Source organism: Mustela lutreola, chromosome 7 (genome assembly GCF_030435805.1).
Source record: "Mustela lutreola isolate mMusLut2 chromosome 7, mMusLut2.pri, whole genome shotgun sequence".
Classification (NCBI taxonomy): Eukaryota; Metazoa; Chordata; class Mammalia; order Carnivora; family Mustelidae; genus Mustela; species Mustela lutreola.
In genome coordinates this window covers 148,251,038-148,274,807 of record NC_081296.1, presented here as the reverse complement: position 1 = coordinate 148,274,807, position 23,770 = coordinate 148,251,038, and the positions used below count along the sequence as shown (strand labels likewise).

The 23,770-nt window shown below is 53.4% G+C and overlaps 1 protein-coding gene across 7 annotated transcripts in view; it reads right to left on the bottom strand.

The window, feature by feature from the left end:
- EVL (Enah/Vasp-like) overlaps positions 1–23,770 on the bottom strand; it is a 140,805-nt gene that overhangs the window by 41,235 nt on the left and 75,800 nt on the right. For all 7 annotated transcript variants that reach the window (XM_059183094.1, XM_059183097.1, XM_059183099.1 and 4 more), the window contains exons 2-3: positions 10,842–11,010; positions 4,511–4,688 (exon numbers count right to left, since the gene is read on the bottom strand). In XM_059183094.1, the coding sequence (XP_059039077.1) occupies positions 4,511–4,688; positions 10,842–11,010 (347 nt within the window). The remainder of the gene's footprint in view (positions 1–4,510; positions 4,689–10,841; positions 11,011–23,770) is intronic.

The window sequence follows — 23,770 nt, the reverse complement described above, 5'->3', positions numbered from 1 at the left end:
CAGAGAGGGTTTAAGGTTCCATGGTGGGTCAGAAGCGGGCCCACACAGAAGCACATAGAAGCTGTTGCGTTGCTAAGGCTACTGAGCTGTGGACTGGCATCTGCTGAGGGAACAGGCTGCAGGGGAGGGAAGCAGAGCCTGGCTGGGGTGTCCAAGTGCAGCCTGTGAACGTTTCTCCCCTCGCCCGCTAACCGGCTCTACCCAGGTGGGGCTGTGCGCCCGCTAAGGACAGCACCCAGAGCAAGTCTAGGGGAAGCGCTTTCTGGAGCTGACGTCAGTGATGCAGGAGTCGGGACAATGTGGACCCAGGGCACAGAAGCCCCCGTCTCTGGCCATCCTGTGAGGCACTGCAACACACCAGGAGCGGTGCCCACCGCCCAGCCCAGCCCAAGCCCCTGTGATCCCGAAAGTGAGGAGAACCCAGCTGGCCTTCCTCCCTGACCGACCGAGGCAGAGGCATAGAGAAAACACTGGCTATCTCGCCAGAAGCCCGGAATCTGGGTCTCACTTCCACTGGTAGGTTCTGGCGGGTGTGCCACCTCTTTTAATCTCCCGTGCTCACACCTCGCCCTCCACTAACTGTGTGTGACACTAGATCCTGAACTCTGGCCTGGGAAAAGAAGCCAAATTATAAGTACTTTGGAGTGTAAGGAAGTACTTCCTTAGCCAGATAAGGTCTTTCTGTGGCTCTCACCAGCCCCCTGCGCCCCCGGAGCCGAGGCTGTTTGATTAGTGCAGACCTTTTCTTGAGAAGGGCAGGAAGGGCATGTGGGAGAGGAAGCCTGGTTAAAAACAAAGAGCCCGGGCTTTTAAGAGAAACTACAGGTATCATTATTATTACTCTATGTTGTGGGTCCCCAGAGAGCCCCAAGCCGGCTTTGCGTCCCTGTGCTCCACCCAGGGGACTGAGGCCACCGAGCTGCAGGGTGACTAGTTTACTGATCTGTTTTACTTGCTAAACCGGCTTCAGGCTCTCTGGGTTGGGGCCTGAAGTTGACGAATGCGTCTCTAAAAGCTGCTGCTGAGGAAAAGCTGATTTTGTGGGTACAAGGAACAAGTCAGTAAAGAGATCTTCCAAGGGCCCAGAGCCTGACCATCATGTCCACACTGGTGTTAGGCAGCAAAAACAGGACTGTGTTGTGTCCGTTCTTTTTCTGGACTACTCTCAGGAACCCCGGCCGACAGCGCGCCCCACACGGCGGAGAGGCGGGAAGAAGCACAGGCAGAGCAAGGCCCCGCGGCTCCCGGCCGGTCCTCGGTGCTCGGTGCTCTGGGGGTGGACTTCAGCGACCTCTTCAGCCATGGAACCACAGGGAAGTCACCCTCTTTCTGAGCCGCAGCTTGCTTGGGCCCCCCTCTTGCAGGGTGGTGGCGAGAGTCAGGGGAAGGCAGGGGGCGTCCATGGTTCGCTCTGACGGGTGACTTCCAGGTCTATACGTTGGCATCTCATATCTGCCAGGTTCTAAAGACCTCAGAGGGGCCCGCTTGCATCTGCCCCACAGGAGGAGGCAGGGGTGGGAAATGCCCAGTGGGACTCAATGTGAGAAGACGCCGAGTCTTTGAAGGCGCCAGCCGCAGAGGCCTGCCGGGGGGCGAGGCCTGCCAGTGAGGGGAGGGAGGAGCGGCAGGCGAGCTCCTACGAGGTGCCGGACACCACACCGGGTCCTGGAGCCCCCTCCGCAGCTCTGCAGTGGGACCGATGGCCCTATGTGACCAGGAAGAACACCGAAGCTTATAGAAGATGACCACGTTTAACAAGAACAAAAGGCAAGGAGCCAGTATTATTTGAGCGCCTATCACATGCCAGGCACCAGATACTAAGTGCTTTATCAACATCTCACAATGAATCTTCCGAACAACCCCAGGGAGTAGGGTCTAGGATGCCAGGGCCATAGGTGGCAGAACAAAGACTTACTATGAGATCTCGCTGCCCCCAACAAACGCTTTTCATGCTATGGTGAACTGCCTCCTGCCAGGGGAGGGGAGGCTGGGGTTTCCCGACCCGGGGGGCGTCGCCAGAAAAGAGCACAGTGACCCCGCAGCATGAGCACGTCCGGTGGTGGCTGCCGGACAGAGGCACAGCCCCATGGCGCAGGGGCATGCGGCGGCCACAAGCAGCCTGCGGAAGACCGAGCCATGCCCCAGTGGCAGGGGCATGTGGCGGCCACAAGCAGCCCGTGGAAGACCGAGCCATGCCCCGGTGGCTCCCGCAAACACAAAGCTGAGGGAGAGTCAGGCACAAAGAAGGCACTGTACGTAGTACACACACAGTGCGGTTCAAACACAGGCAAAACTGCTCTGTAGTTTCAGAAGCTGCTGTGCCCTGTCCTTGCAGGAGTGGGAGAGGGATACGGTCTTTCTGGGGACCTGCGGCGGCCGGGGCTGCCGCCATGTATGCGTCGGGCTGCGCACCTCCCGCTGCTGCTCGGTAAGGTCACACCTCAGGGCAAGGAAACGCCGAACTCGCTCAGGGGCCCGCATCTCCGTCCACCAGAGGGCACGCCTGCCGGAGCAGGACATCGGGTCCCAGCCAGCGAACTGGGACAGGCCGCCGCTACTCACGGTGTGAGCTGCCAACAAAGCCGCAGCACACGCGGGCCCTACCCCTGCCCCGACGAGGGCGCGCGTCCTGCCCAAAGGAGGCAGAGGAGGTCGGGCTCGTAGCTGACACGCGTGAGGGACTGCCTCCTAAAGGTTTCTCGTTTGGAAATGAGGGTCGTATTAGCTAATTTCCCTGTGACTATGGTAAACTTAAGAAAGCAACTAGTAGTTTCTATTTAATGAGCAGTTGCTTTGCAAGGGTTACTGGTCTGATTAAATTAAAATGTTGTTTTTGACTCTCAGCGTGTCTACCTGTCCAGACCCAATAAAGTCGAGCTCTCACATGCTGGGGCAGGTGAGGCGGCTCGGATCAGAAACCGTAAACCCAGCTCACTTTACCAGAAGTATGAGGCTCTCCGGTGGAAAACAGCCTGAGAAACTGTGTTGGGTGCTTACGATGCTTCAGCTGTGGTCGCGCAGCTTCCCAGCATGTGTCCCAAATTTTCAGCGGGAAATCCATAAACCCTGGAGCCTTTCTGAGGCGGGGAGAACATTCCACAAGTCCCCGTTCTGTGTGTGAGCCCCGGGGAGCAAACTCAAATCGTGTTCTTTATTTACTTAGAAAAAAATCTCCGAGGGTTCACACTGGGTCCCACAGTTGCCATCTGTCAGGACCCACAGGTCTATAAGAGCCGTCTCCCTCTGAGCACCATGTCCCCCTTCCCACCCTGACTCTGGCAGCAGCCGCAATGCTAGTGACACCACAGTCAAGTGCCAACAGTGGTGACTGCTGTGTGTCAGGCAGCCTGCTAGGTATTGTACACTCCACCCAGTGAAAAACTTAAAAACAACCTCTATCACCCCCATCCGACGAAGACAATTGAAGCCCCGAAAATGAAGTAACTTGTCCAAACTGTCCTCAGCCGGAGCGCGGCAGAACCAGGACGCAAACATAACCTTGCTCCTGACTCGCTCTACCAAGGCTAAGACCTCTAGCGAAGCGCGGGACTGTATGCGTGGACGTCAAGACACCTGCACCCCAGAAGGCTTCTGTGTCCCCCTGAAGCTAACATTGCGACTTTCCAATAAGCCACATGCATTTTTGCTCTGCTTAGAAACTTCTGCCAGCCGCGCCCTGCTCCCTCCTCCAGGCCCACTGGTCTACTCCAAGTATCAAGCCTGGCCCCAGCCCCCTTCTAGGTCCTTGGGACCCTTCACTGTGAGGTTTCAAGTCCACTTTCCTTCCTGTGTGTGCCCGAGGCCCCAGAAACACTGCAGGGCACTCTCCCGCATGCGCTGGGTACCTTTGCTGTCCCTCCTCTGCCTTGGGAGCTCCTCGCCCTTCCAAACTGCAGCCCAGGCGTCCCTCTCGGGGTTCCCTAAGTCTGCCCACCCCGAGCTGGAGCACTCACCACGACCCACAGTGCTAGCAGTTCACGAAGCTATCTGCTCAGGTGCATCTTGGGCAGAAGGACACCATCTATGCATTTCTTACCTATTCGGTCTGGCCAGTTTCCTACGCTCAGTGAATATTTGGTACAAGTTCATTAATGACGTGAATGAATGCTTTAATTCAACTTTAATTCAAATTGTTGCTCGTTCCCTCCCATCTCTGCTAAATATGTGTTTTACAAGACCAGTGCTCTAACCACTGAGCTATGGAGTCTGCCCGTTGAAATACGTGTTTTAGAATACAGAAGGAAGATGACGCTCGTGAGCCATCAGGACATTTAGCTTCAGGCACGCATCAGTACGAAGCCGTAACTCACAAACGGCAAGATGTGAGCACCATTCTCTCCTTCAAACTGTTACTATGCCCCTTTGAGGGGGAGTCAGGCAGCAGGCCTCTCTGAGAGCCCACGTAACCTCAGCCTGATGCAGCTACGGCGGGGACCCCAGGGAGCCAGTGCCAGGGGAGGGTGGGGGAAGGAGGGGTCTCGGCACTGGGCCGAGACAAAGCCCCACTTACCTCCTTCTTGGGAATTCATGATGTTCAGGGCGAACAGCATGGCATTGGAGAACGTGGTTGCCTCTTCCTTACTTGCAAAGTTCAAGCCGTAGACCTGGCGGGCATCTCGCCACTGGTGGAAGGTGGGCGTTGCCTGATTGTACTTCAGCCCTTTCACGATTGAATAATTGATCACAACCTGGAGGGGAAAAGAGACAGAAATACGTGTAAGTAAATACGAGGGGAGTCAGTGAGCTGGAGAGCGCGGCTCCAGGGCAGGGATACTGTGTCCCCTGGAACTAGCAGAGGACCGGGAGGTGGGGTGGGGTCAGGAGAAGGGGACAGCTGAGGCCAGGCAGCTTTTCAGGATGACTTCCAGAACCTTGAGGGGTTGAAAACCAGCTACTTCATCTCACTAACAATGCGGTGTAGTCCCGCCCTCCAGATGAGAGGCCTGAGCTGGGAGTCAGGTTCCCCGAGCCCAGGGGCCGGTCCCTCCGTCCAGCCATGTCACCCAAGGCGGTCACGGCATTTCTTAGGGGCCCAGTTTCTCCAACTATAAAATGGGGGTAATAATGCTTTACTGACCTACTGGGGTTACTAGGAAGGCCACACTGTGATGCATACCTTATCTAGATTTCCAGGCCTGGAGACCCTGGGGTAGATTCACCTAGTTCCTATCTATGCCTCCCAAAGCCAAGCACAGTGTCTAACATTTAGGGTGCATTAATAAATGGGTTATTAATTAAAAAGATAACTCAGAAAAGTTAATGCATAGCATTATTAGTCAATCAACAAACCTCAACTGTCTGCAAGGAGCAAGCCAGGCCCAGCAGTGCAAGGTAAAGTAGACCAGGGCTGAGCCCAGAACTTCGGGGGCTCCCAAGCAGTCAGGGCAGCCGCGCCGGGTCTGCCTGAACTCAGAGCTGCTCTCTCAGACAACTGACAGAGAAGGACTTCCAAGTTCTTCAAGGTGACAGGTGGTAAGTGCGGCTCAGGGAGGCAGTGCGAGGCCTGGAGTGCTTATTCTTTACTTGGAGTCACGTGAGCCAACCTCAAGGACTTACGAGCCATCAGTTTTCCGGCCTGGAAAGTGGGAAGAGGGAGCCCTGGCTGCGGCCCGGCCCCCTCATGGGGCGTGTGAGAGCACACAGCAGGCTGTCAGTGCTGAGACGGCAAGCTCCCTACAGAGGAAGTACTTAGGCAGAGTCTGGAGGAGGCTGTGGGCGACGCGATGGGAAAAGCCTGTTTCATGAGACGTTGAGAAGGACTGCTCAGGTCTCCTCGGCTCTGGGGCTGCAGGTTTCTGTGACCTGAAGCTAGAGACAACTCTGCCTGCTGTGCCCCCCTGGTCAGGAAGGGGAGCTCAGGGAAAGTCTCAGAGATGCCGAGGGACGTGGCCAAGCCCCCTACTCGCGGGCTGGGCACTACAACGTGGCCTCTGCTCGACCGCTCTCCTCTAGTGCTCCATCCTGCCGCGCTGTGGCTAAGGCCAGAGGACGGCAGATGTGATATGGCCAACATCCAGGTCCTAGCCATGTGGAAGGTGCGTTTGGGTCACTGTACGGTCCAGAGAGAGAGCACAGGCGAGCTGAATCCGCTAATGAAAATGCAGCTGTTTCACATCTTGACACAAGGTAATTTTGGCCAGCGTCTATACCCCGGTGGCTGGGGTGGGTCTCTCTCTAGGTTGAGCTCCGAATCCTCAGGAAAAGGGCTGGAGGTTTTGTTGCATGTATGCACAGTGACCTCGGGTTAAAACGCTCTTAAGAGGAGAGCACACTCACGGCGGTGTAGGGACCACAGCGAGGCAGCAGACCTGTTCCTTTCTGCCACGGGAAGGCCGTACCGGAAGTTCTGTGTGCAGGTGTTTCCATTTTTGGGCTGTACTTTTAGTGGACATTACAAAACCAGAGCAAGCCGGAAGGAAATGTTTTCAATGGAAGGAGGTCTGGAAACCACGTTATGTCAAGAATGGCTGGGGCGCCAGGGTGGCTCAGGGGGTTAAAGCCTCTGCCTTTGGCTCAGGTCATGATCTCAGGGTCCTGGGATCGAGCCCCACATCGGGCTCTCTGCTCAGCAGGGAGCCCGCTTCCTCCTCTCTCTCTGCCTGCCTCTCTGCCTACTTGTGATCTCTGTCAACTAAATAAATAAAATCTTAAAAAAAAAAGAATGGCTAAGGGATCTCGAAGCACGATGAGAGAAGACTGCAGTGTACCACAACTGCTGCGAATGGTCTGTTTTGGGAAATGTTCAGTTCGCACCTGAGATGACTGTACATTCTGCCATTGTTGGCTATAGTTTCATAAATGCAAATTAGGTCAAGTTGGCCAATGATGCTACTCAAATTTTCTATCTCCTGACTTTCTTTCTGCTTGTTCAGTCAGTTTCTTGGAGGTTATGAACCTTGGACGATTAGAACCTCCAGCTCTGCTTCTGGATTTGTCTATTTCTCCCATTAGATCTGTCCGATTTTGCTTTATATATTTGCAGATATATTATTAGGTGTGTACAAATTTAGAATTATTAGGTCTTCCTTTTAATCAACCTTTCATCAGTGAAAAGGTCCGTCTTTACCTCTCGTAATGCTTCTGGTCTGGAAGCCTCTCCTATTTAACACTAATACAGTCACACCAGCTCTTTCCGGTTGGTAGCCTGCCCTCCCGTGTTTGGAGGGCTTGCCTTTTTTCACACTCCCATGTTCAGCCTGTGTCCTTATCAGCTTTATTTTTAAAATAATTCTCCAGGCTCTGGAAGGACTGATCTGCACAACTGCTGAAGGATGAACTTATTTTAGTTTAGTTTAGTTTAGAGACTGAGAGAAAGAGAAAGAGAGAGCCCATAAGCAGGGGGCGGGGGAGGAGGGGAAGGGCAGAGGGAGAGGGAGAGAGAGTCCCAAGCAGGGGTCACACTCAGAGTAGAACCTGACACAGGGCTCAGTCCCACGACCCTGAGATCGTGACCTGAGCCAAAGTCAAGAGTCAGACACTTAATTGATGGAGATAACCAGGCACCCCAGGATAAACTTATTTTAAAAAGGTCCTACTTTTTTTCCTTAAGAGCCCACAGGTGCCGTGTTCGGGGGAGGGGTGCAGGACCGAGAGAGAGGGCCTTCCCTGTCTTCCAAGAGAAGGCCCAGAAACTCCAAATGTCGTGCACCATGCTTCTGAGGTATAAGCAGCCAAGAGCCCTACAAAAAAAGAAACTTACTCGTGGAAAACAATCTTCCTGATCCACACATTCACCTAGATCTAACACCCCTTGGGGTGCCTGGGCCTCAGTTGAGTGTCCAACTCTTGATTTCTGCTCAGGTCATAGTCTCAGGGTCACGAGACTGAGCCCGCGCTGGGCTCCACACTCGGCAGGGAGTCCGCTCAAGATTCTCTCTCCTGCCTCTTCCCCTACCCCATGCTCGCTCTCTCTAATAAATGAATAAATCTTAAAAAAGCAAACAAACAAAAAACAAACCCCTAGAACCTGTTGGTTGGTGAAGGCTCCTAAGGTCTCACCTCATCTAAATCTCTACCCTTCCACAAAGGCACATCCTTCCCAGAGTTCTCACCAAGCAGCCAGCTAGCTCGTGGGCTTGCAAAGGAATGTGTTCACCCTCCAACAGCATGCACGAAAGAACGTGCTCCTGGCCACCGAGCTACCTTCTTCCTGACAGTGTCCACACAGGACTCCTAGCCCTGTCTCAAGGGTTCAAAGAGAAGCATGCCTTCTCCTCCCCACGCAGCCCGTCGGAGGTTTGAGGGCCGCGGCCCTGCCCCCTTCAGCTTGCTTGCAGACCTCTCACCAGACCAGACACCCTTCCCCTTACAGACTCCAGCTTGTGGCACTTGCGTTGGGTCCCAGTGTTCTCGGTGTAGTGTGACCAGGGCAGAGCAGAGCAGGACTGTAGCTCCCTTCTGGACCTCTACTGTTCATTCAGCCTGAAAACTCACTAACATTTATGGTGGCCATAATTCATTCTAAACTCAAAATCTTTTGATGTTTTCCCACCTGCAATGTGAGACTCGGGTTAGCCCTTAGCGGACGATACTGCCATGTACTTGTCCCTTCTCCCATAAATGATCACCGGGCTTTACGCCTACCCATTTAGCACAGTGGGGCTGATACATGCTTATGCTGTTATCCTCTGGGGTTCCCGGGAGACTAAAGTAATAGACATGAAAAGTGCTCCAGGAACCATAATCACGTTAAACGTGTAACATATTCTGACCTGGTTATAACCTGAGGGATCTCCGTCTGACGTGTCTGATCTTGCAGTCCAGGTAGACTGGGAGACAGATCTGTGAAAATCAGTCTTTTCTCCTGAGGTCACAGGAGCTTCTGTGGACCAGGCTTCTGGCCACATTCTCTAACGCCCTGGCTTCCTAAGGATCCCTTGTGTGCTGCTATGTGCGTGTGCTCATGTATGTATGTACACATGTATGTATGCATGCAGGTATGTATACTATGTACGTACGCTCCATCGCTTTGGGGAACAGAGTCTCAGCCACATTCTAGGAGCCTGTCTCCTGAATGTGCAATTCCAAGTGGTGGCTGTGCTGGTAACTTCTCCGTCAGATTCTGGGAATCTCTTAGTTAGATTCCCACAACACAACACAGCCTCCGAATTTACCCAGGAGGCCACTGAGGACTGCCACCAGTCCCTCCCCGTGTGGGGAAAAGGTCTCCCACACGAGCCTCGGCGCGTGGATTCTGGGGACAGGGGCAGGGAGGCACGAGGCTCCTATGCACAAGGCGCATGTCGGTGGCATGGAATCCGGTTCTCCAGGGCCGGGGCGTTTCCAGCACACCATGCTGGCTTCCTGGCACGCCCTGGAGGGCAGCCATGAGGTGTGAGGGCCGGGGAAACTTGCCATAGTAAAGGGGATCACTCAGGAAACACCCACTGTGATCCAGGAGCTGCACTAGGTAATGGACCTGAAGTCAAAGCACGTAGCAGGGAGGTACTGCTCTGCTATACCAACCCATGGGTGTTGGGGACACGTGCCCATAACTGTCGCCATATGTATCTTGTAATATATAGCACAGTGTACACTTAAAAGGCAGAGACAGAACCAATGAATTGGAAGAACAGGGAGGCAGCCTCCAGAAGGTTTCTAGAAAACCCTTTCTACCATTATGGCTCATTGACAAGGGAAAGTGACACCTCTCAAGGTACCAAGAGTTCCAGGTTGGACCTTTCATTGGGGTTGTCCCTTTCGGCCCCAAGAATCTGAAACTTAACAGGGCCGTTTTGGCCAAAGCAGAAACCCATTCAACAGGCAACATACTAAAAACAGAGTCCTCAGTTTTTGTCCTTTGTCTTCTAATGGCTAACGTGCTGATTCTTACCGAGATAGCAGCTAACCTGCTGCTCAATTTAGCAAGGCCCTGACCAACAAAGGATGGCAGGAGGGGTTATTTGAGTAGAGTTTTTCATAAGTGCCAAAACCGCAGAAGCATTCCTTTCACTGCTGAAAACGTCCTTGTCAGTCTGTTCGAAGAGAGCTGGAGGCAGACCGTGAAGCGGTAGCCAAAGTCACTGTGGCGAAGCTACACGGTCTCCTCCTCTACGTGTGTTTCAGTCTGTGTCACGTCAGAGTACTCGGGTTACACAGGCACAGCTCCTTCTGCTGGGGCTGGCCCTGGGTTTGCACGGAATTAGCCAGTACACTCGCCATCTTGTCTGATTCGCTCAGGAGGTACCATTCGGGGCAGAAACGATCCCAGAGTCTTCAAAAAAGATTTATTTATTTATTTCTGAGAGACAGAGAGAGGAGAGAGAGAGAGAGCGAGCGCAGGAGGGGAAGGGGCAGAGGGAGACGGAATCTCCAGCAGGCTCCACACCCAGCGCAGAGCCCAACAGTGGGGCTCCACCCCATGACCCTGAGATCATGACCTGGGCTGAAACAAGAACCAGACGCTCAACTCCCTGAGCCACCCGGGCGCCCCCAACCATCCTGATATTCTTTCCAAAGGAAGACTCGGGGGCTGAGGAGCCAAACATCTTCACAACACGTCACTTACGGCTGTGCAGGCGGAAGGAGACACTAACATGGCCCGCAGTAGCATTTCCACAGCTGTTTCCCGTCTATTATTTTATTCTAATGGGATAATGACACACAGTGAGGTACACTGCATGTGGATTACTGTCTCTGCAAGACAGATGTGAAAAACAACGTTCAGAAAAGAGTGTGTGCTCAAGGTCTCATACCGTGCAGTCTGAGACCGCGCAGCGTTATGTGAACCCAGACCTTCCGACCCCAAATCCCGACCTTATTTTTTCCTAAACTTTTTTCACTGTGTGTGTGTGTGTGGGGGGGGTACGCCCACGAGCCCAGCCTGTTGCTCCCTCGCTCACCTGCTGATCCTGAAGCTTGACCCCGACCACTCTGAAGGTGTTGCTGGCAGTGTTGTGGTAGATGTTGATGCGGCTGAATCCCTGCTGGCCGGGTTTGATCGGTACCCATTTCTTACTGGTGTCATCGTAGACCATCACGGAAGCCCGGGCTTGGCAGATACTCTGTTCGCTGCAAACCGAGAGAAAAGCTAAGCGTCAGGCTCTGCTCTGAGGCTTTCCCTTTTCTGAACTAGAGGCCAACTGCCCCTTGATACCAAGAGCATCCAACTGTCCCTGGAGGGGCTGATCTATGAGTTCTCATTCTCCAACGACCACCAAAGGAGGGTCTGTGCCAACAGCTTACATGGCTTACAAAAGACGCACAGCCTTCCTCTCAGGAAAAAAGTGCTGGATGAGAAAGGAACTCTAATTCTAATTTGCCGACTGCCGACAACATTCTAGGCACTATGTTAAATAAGACACTGCATTAAAGCACTTACTTGTCACAACTCAGGACAGCCACTCACTGCCCCCATTCTGTGGACAAGCAAAGGGTGGCTCAGACTCTTAGGAAGAGTTTCACGAATTCACACAGGTATTCAGGGATTACATTTGGGATTTCCAACCAGTTCTGTCTGACTCTAAAGCACATAATATTCTTCACAACATCCAGCAAAATGTTCTATTTATGATACCATGACACGATACTATCCTACAAGCTGTGCAGATATCAAATGAATAGACGACCTTCTAGAGAACCCAGCAATACAAGTAAAACTAATAGACAGCTGCATCCAACTTCGCTGAAGACATTCCCTCTGTTCAGAACATGACAGAAAAGCAGGGAAGAAACACTAGAAGCCCCCGGAGAGAGAAGATGGTCATCGTCACGATCAGTGCTACAGCTCCTGTCAGGGCGTTCTGAGGGTGTCTCAGAGCCCGCTGGCCTCTCCACTCGCATAGGAGCCAGATGGCCTAGAACGTGTCGTTTCTTAGTCTCCAGCATATTAAAGGCTCAAACTGAAAAGGTAAGGCGTGCTTGTTCTAGGTAGGCATGCCCAGAAGAGTGAGAAGTGGTGGTTACCAGAAAGGATGGCCATATTAATACAATTTAAGAATTAGAAACAATAGGGCGCCTGGGTGGCTCAGTGGATTAAGCCGCTGCCTTCGGCTCAGGTCATGATCTCAGGGTCCTCTACCAATGACTGGTGTAGCGGGAGCCGGCTCATTCCTGCCTGACGTGCGGCTCTTCCGCGGGGCCCTGCACCAGCCTGACATGCCTCTTACTCAGCCCTGCGCCCTTCCTGCCTCCTGGCCTGGGGCTCCCCCTGCTTGCTCCCTCCGTCCTTCACGGACGGTTCCCTGTAAACCTCTTGCACGTCATCATCTGAAGGGTCTTGGCGTCTGCTTCTGGGAGCACCAGAGAGACACGGCCCTGCCATTGCGCAGGTGGGCCATGCCCATCTGGTTCTCTGCGGGCCCAGAGCCTGGCACGTCACTCACTGCAGAACCTCAGGGCCTAGATGGGACATTCTCCTGTCCCGTGCAGCTTGCCTTCTAAAGCAGTCGCGTGCAGGCGAAGCCTTCGACAGAAACTGCTCTCCAAAGCAGCCCACTTGGTTGCGATGTGGTTTCAGCTGTGAGGCCGTCGCCTCCCTCGTTCTGAGCGACACAGCACTCACAGTCCTTTCGTTACAGAGTGTCTGGAACAGCCCATGACAGTCCACTGGACAACTGAAGGGACACGTGGCCCTCCCCCCACCGTTATCGACAGGACAAAGCTGCCAGTCACTCTCCTCCGGTGAGGCCCGCTTTGTCGCGTGCTCCCGCAGCGTCTGGGTCCCACGTCGGGGTGGCAGGTTTTCATCTCAGTCTGACAAGCACAGATGCCAGCGGGTCAAATACACTTAGTGACGCAGAGGCGAACTTGACAGTTGCTCACCTCAGAGAGCTCGCAACGACCCCGAAAAGGAGACAACTCGTGGCACGCTTTGGTGAACTGGAGGGACTGGGGAAGCCGGGTGACTTTCTGAAGAAAACGCTTCAGACGCAGACCTTCAGCCCCTGGCGAGCTGAGGAAGGGGATGTGGGACTCTCGGTGGGGGAGGCACAGAGCTGGCGGGGGCCGGGAGGCCAGAACAGCGTCTGCGGGGAACCGCAGCTCCTGGGGGCTGGCGCGGGCCTGGGCTCCCATCTCCCCGGTGCTGCAGGAGACGGTGGAAGGTACCCACCACCGTGCCCGCCCCTGCTACGTGACGGTGGAAGGTACCCACCACCGTGCCCGCCCCTGCTACGTGACGGTGGAAGGTACCCACCACTGTGCCCGCCCCTGCTACGTGCTGAAACACCAAGAACCCAGGAACTCATTTTCTTTTTTCCTTCTTTTTTTCTTTTTCTTTTTTTTTTTTTTTTTAAAGATTTTCCTTATTTATTTGAGAGAGAGCAAGAGAGGGGAGAAGGTCAGAGGGAGAAGCAGATGCCCCGTGGAGCTGGGAGCCCGATGCAGGACTTGATCTGGGGACTCCGAGATTACGACCTCAGCCGAAGACAGACGCTTAACCAACTGAGCCACCCAGGCGCCCAAGAACTCATTTTCTTATTCTAGTTATGGCCACAGTTCCTTGTCGTTAACACTTCAGGTTCGAATTGAACTTGGAGTTAGCCAAAATAAGAACAGGTTCTTTTTTTCCTATTTGAATGGCGCCTGTCTAGGCTTATTTTATCACAACAAAACCTAAAGGCAAGAAAATACCCATTTCTTCTACTTACAATTCACCTTGTTTATATCCCTCTGGGATTTCTGTTTTAGTAAAATCTTTTTTTTAGAAAATTTATTTATTTGAGAGAGAAAGACAGCGAGAGACGGAACACAAGCAGGGGGAGTAGGAGAGGGAGAAGTAGGCTTCCTGCTGAGTATGGAGCCCGACTTGGGGCTTAATCCCAGAACCCTGGCATTAGGACCTGAGCCAAAAACAGGCGCTTAATAACTAAGCCACCCAGGCACTCGTTTTAATAAAATCTTGTTTGCTGCCCAGCCTGGACATTGTCTCTGAGCTCCATCGAGACGACGGTCTTCTCCGCATCTTCCCTGGACATGAAAACCCTGTACTAACTAACCACAGGCATCATACGCTTCATTTGTCTAGATCAGTTATCATTTGAGGGCAGTCAGAGAAATGTTTCTTTTAAAAACATTACTGGACAAATGAGTAAACCATTTATGCAAACACACACATGAATGCAAACAGGCAATCCCTCCCCCCCAGCCGTCGCACATAACCGTCCGTCGCCCTGCCCGTGTGGCCTCAGAGCTGCCGCCCTTCCCAGCTCTGAGGAACCCCAAAGTGCAGGAAGCCAGAGGGAAAGCTGAGGTTAGTTCTGAGGAGGGCTTCCTCTCTGACCGGCTGTCTTTCTGTGATCAGAACCACCAGCTGATTAGCGGGGGGAATCAGCCAAAACTCAGTGTCTGGTTTGTTCTCTATGGTGCTGCGTCACTAGGTCGGTGGACTTTTCCTTCTGGGGACCTATAAGCCTGCTCTGAGCAGGAGGAACCACCAGAATGTCTCTCCCAGAAGAAGGTTCTTTTGGAACAAATGGTCCAATCCCATTGTCATCTGGGCTTTCGCACGGGTATTTGTGGGCACAGGAATTTATAAAAAATTGAAGCCTGCATTTCCCTCCAAGTGGCACATGAGACACTGACGAAGCTTTGAAGAACCCTTTTGTTAGGAGCCTTAGAGGAGAGAAACTGTGATTGTGGGTCTCTTTTTCAACAAAAACTTAGAGGACAGTGTGTAAATTCAACTAAGGACAGAGGACATAAGGCCAAAAAGGGAAGAGAGAGGAACGAGGCTACCACAGATGCTTGCTGGAGAACTACGTCTGGGCCTGGGCTGGGGGCTGGGGGCACAGCATGGGGACCCCTACAGCATGGGGACCCCTCAGGCCGGAGGTGGCTCCTGCAGCCCCGGGCTGTCTCTGAGGTGTATCACAGCCCTTTTCGTTGGTCCTGGTCCTTTGGGTCCGCGTACACACCCCTTCCTCAGGAGACTGTGAGTGCCTCGAAGGCGGGACCCCACTGTTTTCCCCTTCGTAACCCTGGTGGCTTCTATGATGCAGACACCAAGTGTGTGTGGAATGCATGATTCTGAGTGAGTGCGTTTATGACCGTGGGCCCGTGGGAACGTCCCAACGTCCCATTTACAGTGCCACTCGGTTTATTCTCAGACAGCGAGCAGCTGCCACATAAAAGCATCTGTTCCGGCTTCCCAACACTGTTGTCTGTCTCAAGACGCCCAGGATCTGAGGTGCTCACCATGCCCAGTGCCGGGGGGCGGCTGCTTCTGCAGGAGCCCTCGGCCTCACCCCCCTGCACGCCCAGGCCTGGAGAGACTAAAGGCTGTTCTGGGTGAGGGTGGGCTGCTCTTCCCAGCCCCTCTGGCCAAGGAACCACGTGCCCTGTCCTCAGATCTCTCCTGCAGGGCCAAGGATTGTACCTCCCTGTCCCCCAGCTCCGCCAGAGCCTCTTGCTCAGCCCTGATGTGGCTGCCCCCTGCAGACAGATCAAGTCATCACACTGTCCCTCTGTCTCCCCAGCAGGACTGGGGACAGGGTCTGCCTGGGGCTACGGGTTTCCCGGGAGGCAGGTTATCTGGCACATCACGGGTAGACCGGGGTCAGTGATCGCCCTCCTGGGAGCTCCTTCTTCATCTTTCACTCAACAGCCGTCACAGGGTTAAGCACCCAATAAGCACCCATGAACGTGAGTTTGGCTGATGTGAGTCCGTGTGAGCAGCTGCCCACTGCTACCCCCGCTGCTCCCTCTGGCTCTTCCTTCTCTTCCATCAGGCTCCTGCCTGCCTGCTTCCCCCATTTCTTTGCCACTTGCTCATGCTCCAGGCCCCTTTGGAACCAGCTTTCTGTCCCTGACGGACACTTAAACAGCTCCGCGCAAGGTCGCTGGCGCACGCTTCCCAGGGCAGGCGGTGCTTCTTGAAGGCTTCTTCGTTCGAGGTTTTCTACTCGCCACTTACAGGAGGGGTGCTTAAAAAGGGGGCCCCAGAAAGGCTTAACGAGTCTAAGAACTCCCTGAAATTATTTGCAAAAGTGAGTGTACAACTTTTTCCAAAGTAGGTTTTCACCGTGTTCTCAAGGGGCCGTTGCTCCAAACCAGACTGTAAAACCACTTTAAAGATTTTATTTATTTTTTGACAGACAGAGAAATCACAAGTATGCAGAGAGGCAGGCAGAGAGAGAGGAGGAAGCAGGCTCCCTGCTGAGCAGAGAGCCCGATGCGGGGCTTGATCCCAGGACCCTGGGATCATGACCTGAGCTGAAGGCAGAGACTTAACCCACTGAGCCACCCACGTGCCCTGGTAAAACCACTTTAAATCTTGGTGCTCCCCAATGTGAACCAGTTAGTCTTTCTTCTCTTTTCACTTTGCACTCACGGTTCTCAAAACTGTGTGTGGCGTGAGAATCAGGTGAGGTGCTCATTAAAACGCAAATTCTCAGACCCTTCCTCCAAAGAGCCTTCCCGAGCGTCAGCACTGAGAGCAGTACCGGGAGCCCTGCAGCCTACATCGAAGACTAGGGTCTGATCCCTGCTCTTGGCAGCCCCGTGGGCCCTCACACTCTGTGCCTTGCCCACCTTGTTCAGGACTCACTGTTCCCATTCTCCATGGCCTCGCTGCTCCAGGGCCTCGTGCTGTTCCCTCCGCCTGGGATGCTTTTCCTAGCCTAGCTTCCCAGTAATTCCTGCTCAATCCTACAGACCTGAGACCCATGTTACTTCTGCTAGAAAGCGCTCCTGGAAGCCCCAGGCTCAGGTAGATGGTCCTTCGTGGAACCCAGTTGGCATATCCTATGCCTTGGCACAGAACAGGTTTCACGGCAGGGGACGTTCAACAGCCTTCTACCTTGGGTTCCTCTGCTGGGCATGAGTGCCACCAAGGCAGGGACCACTTCCTCAAGACAGGCTTCCCTGTGGGGTGGTCAAAGGCTTAGTCCACAGTTCCTGTCCCGCCTGTTTACCTTGGGTGTTCCAGGACGACAGAGCAAATTCCTTGTGCTCTCCGGACACTGGGCTGCCCACACCGTGCCTGGTGCCAAGTGTGAGGAAGGGCGGTCTGTCCATGGCCCAGACGGCAGCTTGGCGGTAAAGCCAGGTCTGATGGCGAAAGCATCCTCCTGACGCTGGGCCAGTTAAAAGGACTTGCCAGAGGGTGCCTGGGTGGCTCAGTGGATTAAGCCGCTGCCTTCGGCTCAGGTCATGATCTCAGGGTCCTGGGATCGAGTCCCGCATCGGGCTCTCTGCTCAGCAGGGAGCCTGCTTCCCTCTCTCTCTCTCTCTCTGGCTGCCTCTCTGTCTACTTGTGATTTCTCTCTGTCAAATAAATAAATCTTAAAAAAAAAAAAAAAAAAAAAAAAAAAAAAAAAAAAAAAAAGGACTTGCCAGAATTACTCAAGAAACTGAAGAAGAAAGTAGTTCCCTCTGCCTAAGGTTTCTTCTCCCTCCTGTGTCCACAGGTCTGCGCCTCACCTTTTCTTTAAAGCTCGGGCCAAGTGCCACGGCCTTCAGCAAACATCTGGTTCATTCCCATTCACTTGGTAACTATGAAGGGAACAGCAGGATGTAAGTCTCTGGGGAGGAAAAGAACATGTCCCTGCCCCGAAGGGATTACAGTCTAGCAGGAAACATGAACACTTACGAAATGGGCATGCTAATGCCGTCACAGGGAAATCACGGGGTTCTGCGGGAGGAATTCTCTTCCGTAAAACAGAGCCAAGAAAATGGAGGCATCTTTCTCTGTGCAGGTGCCCAGTATCCAGTACAGTCCGCGTGCTCAACACGTGTGCGTCTGCCCCTTGGCCCCCTTGTTGGCCTTGTGTCCTCCGATCACGTCCAAGCTTTGCCGATAGCTCTTTGACTTATCGTCCTCCCAAGCAGAGCTGCTGAGGGCAGGCCCCAGGGTGAGCCATCAGCTCCCGCATGGCCTTCCCGATGGAGTCCAGGGCCACGGCCCTCGCGAGCCCAGGCTCAGCAGCCGCTGAGTGAACTAGTTAAGTGACGAGGGAACAGGGGAGGCCAGAGAGAAGTGGCCACAAATAAATGTTCCCAAAGCCAAGCAGAAACAGAGCCAGACTCTGAGGCGGCTGGTAAAGTCCTGACTTGTTTACTTTCAACATGAAAGTGATGAAAGTGGACTTGAAAAGCAGGCTGAGAATCATCTGGAAGGAAGCCCCTCAGCCAGCAGGAGGGCAGCCGCCGCGGGAGGTGGGGGCCATGGAAACCTGTCTGGGCGCTCTGGCATGCGAGGCTCCCCCCAGCAGCACGGCGAGGCACAGAGGGGACCGTCCTCTCCTTCGTCACCCTCTCTCTGAAGCATGAAGTGCCCCTCCTGCCCGATGTGCAGGTCCCTCGTGTCAAAGCCCGTGTGATGTCATGGGATACTCAATGACCCTCATGAGCAAGTGATCACCTTTGTCCCCACGTTACATGAAGTGACTTGTCCCCAACAACAGGCACCACTAGCTCGGACCCCGTCTTCCTCCCTTCTCTGGAGGCCTCTGCTTCTGGCTTCTAGGGCCTTACTCGCTGGGTGCTCCCACTCACCCTTCAACTCTGCCTCCACGAACACACGCCGCACCCCTCGGCCCTCGCCTGCTGGGCCGTCTGCTCCGGGCCCCACCAGCAGAGTGCAGGCCCCCTACCCGCTCCACTCCAGTCCCTCTCTCCAGGGCCACCGCTGGCCTTTCATTTGCCAGAGGGGACAGACTTGCCCTCGTTCTAGTCCTCTTGGCCCCTTGCTGCACCCTTCCATTGGCTGCCAGTGCTAGCAGCTTGGTTCATTTCTACTCTGCCCCTTTTCTGGCCAGTCGTTCCCAGTGAACAGGGGCAGAAAGGAAAAATCTGGGGGGCTGGTGTGAGCCAGGGACCAGAGAGGTATCAGAAACACAGGCCAGGGGCATCAAGTCACACTGTCCATCACAGAGACGGTGTGGGGAGTGAAGGGAGGCCGGGCGTAGCCTGTCATTAGCTGGCGACCTGGCTTCAGGGGAGCACACGCAAGGCTCTGGAAAATGAGGGGCGTGATATTTCTTGACTAGGTTTTCAGTTTCTTGGAGCTTGGATACGTCTGAGGAGATAAACCGGAGCACAGTTTACTAACATGATCGGCCCCCAGCTACCATCTTGGGTGAGCAAATGCTGGCTCTGGTAATGGCACGCCTGTGTGAGCGGAGACTTGGGTGGAATCAGCGTGACATGCCTCTGTACCCACACGCGGAGCTGGCATGACCCCTTATTCTGTCAGTGTCTACAGAGGAAACCAAGGTCTCCAGCAGGTTCTTCCCTGTGGCCTGGAGAATCACCTCGGGTGTCCAGGCGGGACTTGGGTTGTCAGGTTCTGTCCTGTGGAGCGTCCAGAGCTTGGGCTCATCCCCAGGAGGGGCCCCGCCAGCCAGGCCTTGATGCCAGGCAGCTCAAATGCCCTGCTCTGCCGGGTCCCTCCTCCGCCTGTCCTCCGTGTCGTCTCCTGACAGCCATCACTTCCCGCTGAGAAGGAGCTGCTTCACCTTTCCTTACGCCACTTATCACTGTACTGAAGGTCTGCTGGTTTTCTCTGTCCCCCATGAGGATAGTTCTTTTTTGGTTTGTTTTAAAAATATTGTTCATCCCGGTAGCCCCAGTGCTTGTGACTAGTGATTGCTCAGTAAACACCTTCGGATAAATGTCTGCTTTAGCATTTGCCTACACCGCGATGTCTCAGTTCGGTGACCGAGGAACACAGGGACTTGGAATCACAGCTTTGTCAGAGCTGAGAGATAATGACAAGTACTTTATTCAGATGGAGGAAACAGGCCTGGAGAAGGGGAGTGTTTCTTAGGGTCCTGTGCTGTTACGTGGAAGGGCCGTGTCTAGACCACAGATCTTCCTTTCTGCCATACAACAGGGCTTTTCTGCTTTACTTAGTAAAGCATTTTTACCACACGTGACTTATCTCTTCTATGGTTTTGTTTTTTTTCTGAACCATTTGAAAGTTGCAGATACCGTGATACTTCAATCCTAAGGTTTTTTAGCACACATTTCTTTAAAATAAGGACATTCTAATGTATAACTTAAATACTATTATTACATTTAAGAAAATACTTTACTAATAGATAATACAGAGCCCACCTTAAAGTCACCCAATTTCCCCCCAAATGTTTGATTTGTAGGGGTCCATGATCTACCGCATGACACTGGTTGCACTGTCTGCTTTTTCTCTCCTAAGCTAGAATGTTAGGCCATTTTCTCTTTTTCATCGATGTTGACTTTTTTGTGTGAAGAGCTCAGGCCAATTGCCTTGTAGGCTGTCCACGTTCTGGACTGTTTCTCATGACTGGATTTGGCGAGAACCCAGCACAGGTGATGGTGGTACTTACTGGACCCCAGCCCAGCAGGAGGCACCCAATGCTAGTGGCCTCCTCTTCCAGACGCAAAGTGGATTAAGGGAATGGCCACCAGATCCCTCCAGTGGAAAGGTGCTTTCCCCCCTTGAGAATTAGTCAACCATTCATAGGGTGGCTTTTTTCCTTCTAAGTGGCAACAGGCTCGAAATATGTTTAATATGTTTAATATGTTAGGTTCTCAACTTAAAATGTGTATTCTGAAATATTTCATACCTGTGAGAAGTGGGTTCCCACAATCCCACCACTCAGTCTGGGAGGTGGTGTCACCTCAAGTGAAACCGGGCACCTTCGCCCCCGATCTCAGGGCCCCTCCTCTCCCGCAGGCGCCGCTGTCTTGAACTGGAGGCTGGCCGATTCTGCGTGCGCCTCCTGCAGCTCACGCTCATAATGGGCTATTTTACAAAAGAGGTTCTCGAGACTTTTTTGTTACAGGACCGCTTTACGCCCATAAAAACTACTGAGGATGCCAAAAAGCTTCTGTTTACATAGCTTAAGTAGGTCTGTAGTCACCACAGTTGAAACTAAAACTGAGAACTTTCTAAAACACAAGAATGCACAAGCACCCATTTCATTACCTATCACAGTGACCATGTCAACACATGTCATGTAGCTTCTGGAAAGTTCCACCGTGCATTTGTGAGATAAGAGTGAAAAAGGCAAACAATGTCTTCATGTTATTATAAATATAGTTTTGACTCACAAAACCCTAAAAGGGCGGTTCTCCTGACCACATTTGAGAACGGCTGAACTACGGGAACTAAAGCAGTGGGTGAGGCCTGCATGTTTTCAAACGCAGAAACTCAAACGCCGACTGTTTGGGTCAGAATGAAAGGAAGGCTTTGGCCGCACGAAGCCTGAATTCTGCGTGAGCCCAGACATCTTTCCTTCCGTCCGAACTGGTTGGAGGGTCAGCCTGCTCTGTCACCTACCATCGAGATGTTTGCCTTTTCTCTGCTATAATGCCACTGGCCCAGATGCTTGGACAGCTGTTCTCCACTTCTCTGTGGAGTCTAGTGGAATCTGGAAAAAACACTCCAACCAACTGTTGCGAGAGTCTGACATTCTCAGACAGAAGCTGTCTCACACCCACTTCCCACACTTTCTTTCCAGGCCACCAACATCACCCTTTCTGTGGGGAGCCGCCCGACAGTCCATGAGGACACTGGGGCCACTCAAACCTCAGAAATGTTTATAAATTCCAGTACATGCCTGTGTCCTCGCAGTCTGTGATTCTGCTTACCTGTGGAACGGGTTTCAACATAGCCTTGGGGCAGCTACGGAGATCTGGCTGGACCCAGGACTGGGGCAGTAGGCTCATCTCCAAGGATAAATTGATAGCTGAGGAATGAGGCCTGGCTGAGCCCCAGCAGATCCCTCGATCATTAGCATGGCAATCGGCTCGGTTCATTACACACCTGAGCAAGCGCAGGGACAGGCTGAAAGGAGTGACCCATGACCTGGGTGCGCAGTTGCCAAATGACTGACAGACACAGGCGCAGGGTGCCACAGGAGGGCACAGGAGGTCTCTGTGTCTCTCGTGGATGAATGGTGTGAGATCAGAGACTGCAGGATAACAATCATTAGGAGGCCTTGGTCCTAACCTTGACTCTGCAATTCGGGGTGAGTTCCTTCAAGAGGCTACAGCTAAGCTTAGCTTTTGAGAACATGAGATCTGGTTTCAAATCCAACACTGTCAAGTGAGACCACCGTGACCTGGAGTGAGTGACCTCTTTGCCGAGCCCTGTTCTTGCCTGCCAGCTGGGACCAACAGTACAACACCTCAGAGGATGAGGATTAAATACAGCATATATCACAGTGCCTGGCACGGAACACTCTAGAAAGGATAACTGTTGTTCTTTTTTGCCTTTCTGGGTTCAGCCACCAAAGTAAACCACTGGATGAGACTGGCTGCCAGCCATCTTCAGCCCAGGACACCCGAGGAACACCACACACTCTCATGAGAGTGGCCCGGAACCTGTGTGGTAATGTGTCTCAGTTGGAGGCACATCTGATTCTTTGGAACAAGAGAAGTCAGAGAAGTTTCAAAATGCTCTCCAAGTGACCCAGCTACACGCCCCCGGGAGCAGCTGTTGAACAGTGCGCTCTCCGATGGCCCATCTGACTGTAAGCTCTGGACTCTGACTCGCCTGTGACGACAACACATTCGGGAAATGCTCCTCTTAGAGGCAGTCTTCAAGCCCTGCTGTGGAGGCAGAGGTGTGGGTCGGACCTGGGCTGTGTGAGGCTTCTCACACCTTTACGCATTCAACACTGAGGGCAGTGGAACAAGGGGCAATCAGCGCACCCGAGCAGCCAACCGGCTAGCAACTGGACGGAGAGCCTTGGTGCCTCCACCACCCGAGAGCGAGAAAAACGTCTGCTCTCTGGCCTCTTCTCCACCACGCCACACAGGAAGCTGCACTGAGAAGGAGCTTCGGTAGGCCGGGCATCTCCAGCACACACATCCAACGTAGTTAATTAAATCCAGCAACTCGATAAATGTAGCAAAACAGACAAGAGCCCCTCCCCTCCTGGAACTTAGATTTTACAGGTGTGGAGAGAGAGATAAAGTATTAAAAATAATAAATAAGTTATGTAGTATGTTGGAAGCTGATAAGCCTTTAGAAAAAACCAAACACCAACGAAACACAATGAGGACAAGAGGGAGGCCAGGGAAGGGACTGAAATTAGCAGCTCCACCAGAAAGGGGCAGACACATTCTCTCCCGTGGCCCTTCCTGCCACACTCTGGAATCAGCGGGTTCCCACTCAGTGCAGACTCGTTCGACCACCATTTACTGGGAGCCTGTCTTGCACAGGCTCACAACCCCCATGGACCCCCCCAGCTGGCACTCCAGCTGCTACATGGCGCCCCCCACCCCCACCGTGGCAAGGGAAACCACAGGCCACCTGAGTCTGGTTTGATGCACTTCCTGCACACCCACAGGCGACCCAGCGGGGTGTCCTGGGGGCCGCATCTCCACGGTGCATCCCGAGCCCGGCTCTTGCTCCCCACCTGCACTGACTGTCCCCTCCCCAGCCCCAACCGCCCCCTCTCACCTGGACTGGACTCTAAGCCCAGCCGGAGGGCTCCCTGCCTCCGCTCCTGCCACAACACAGATCATGAGCCACTCGAATGACTGGCTTTCCCCGTGCTTACCACCCTCCAAAAGGTTTCCCACGACGCAACAAACAAAATCGAACCCCCTCACCAGGCTTGTGGGCTCTGCATGAGAAGGCCTGCCCACGTCTTGGCTGGTGTTGGCCTTCCCTCTCCCCTGGTTCACGTAGCTTCAACCTCCCTGTTCTTTGACCCTGACCCCACCGGACTCTTCCCGTCGGGGTCTTTACACTTGCTGTCCCTCCCTATATGCCCCCCCCCCCCATGCTTCCATCTCCAGAGTTTTGCACGGTGGCTTCACGACGTCACAGCGGAGGTATTTGGATAAAGGTCCCCCACCTGGGCGCTGGGTGAGGCGACGGCCTGGTCATTTGCAA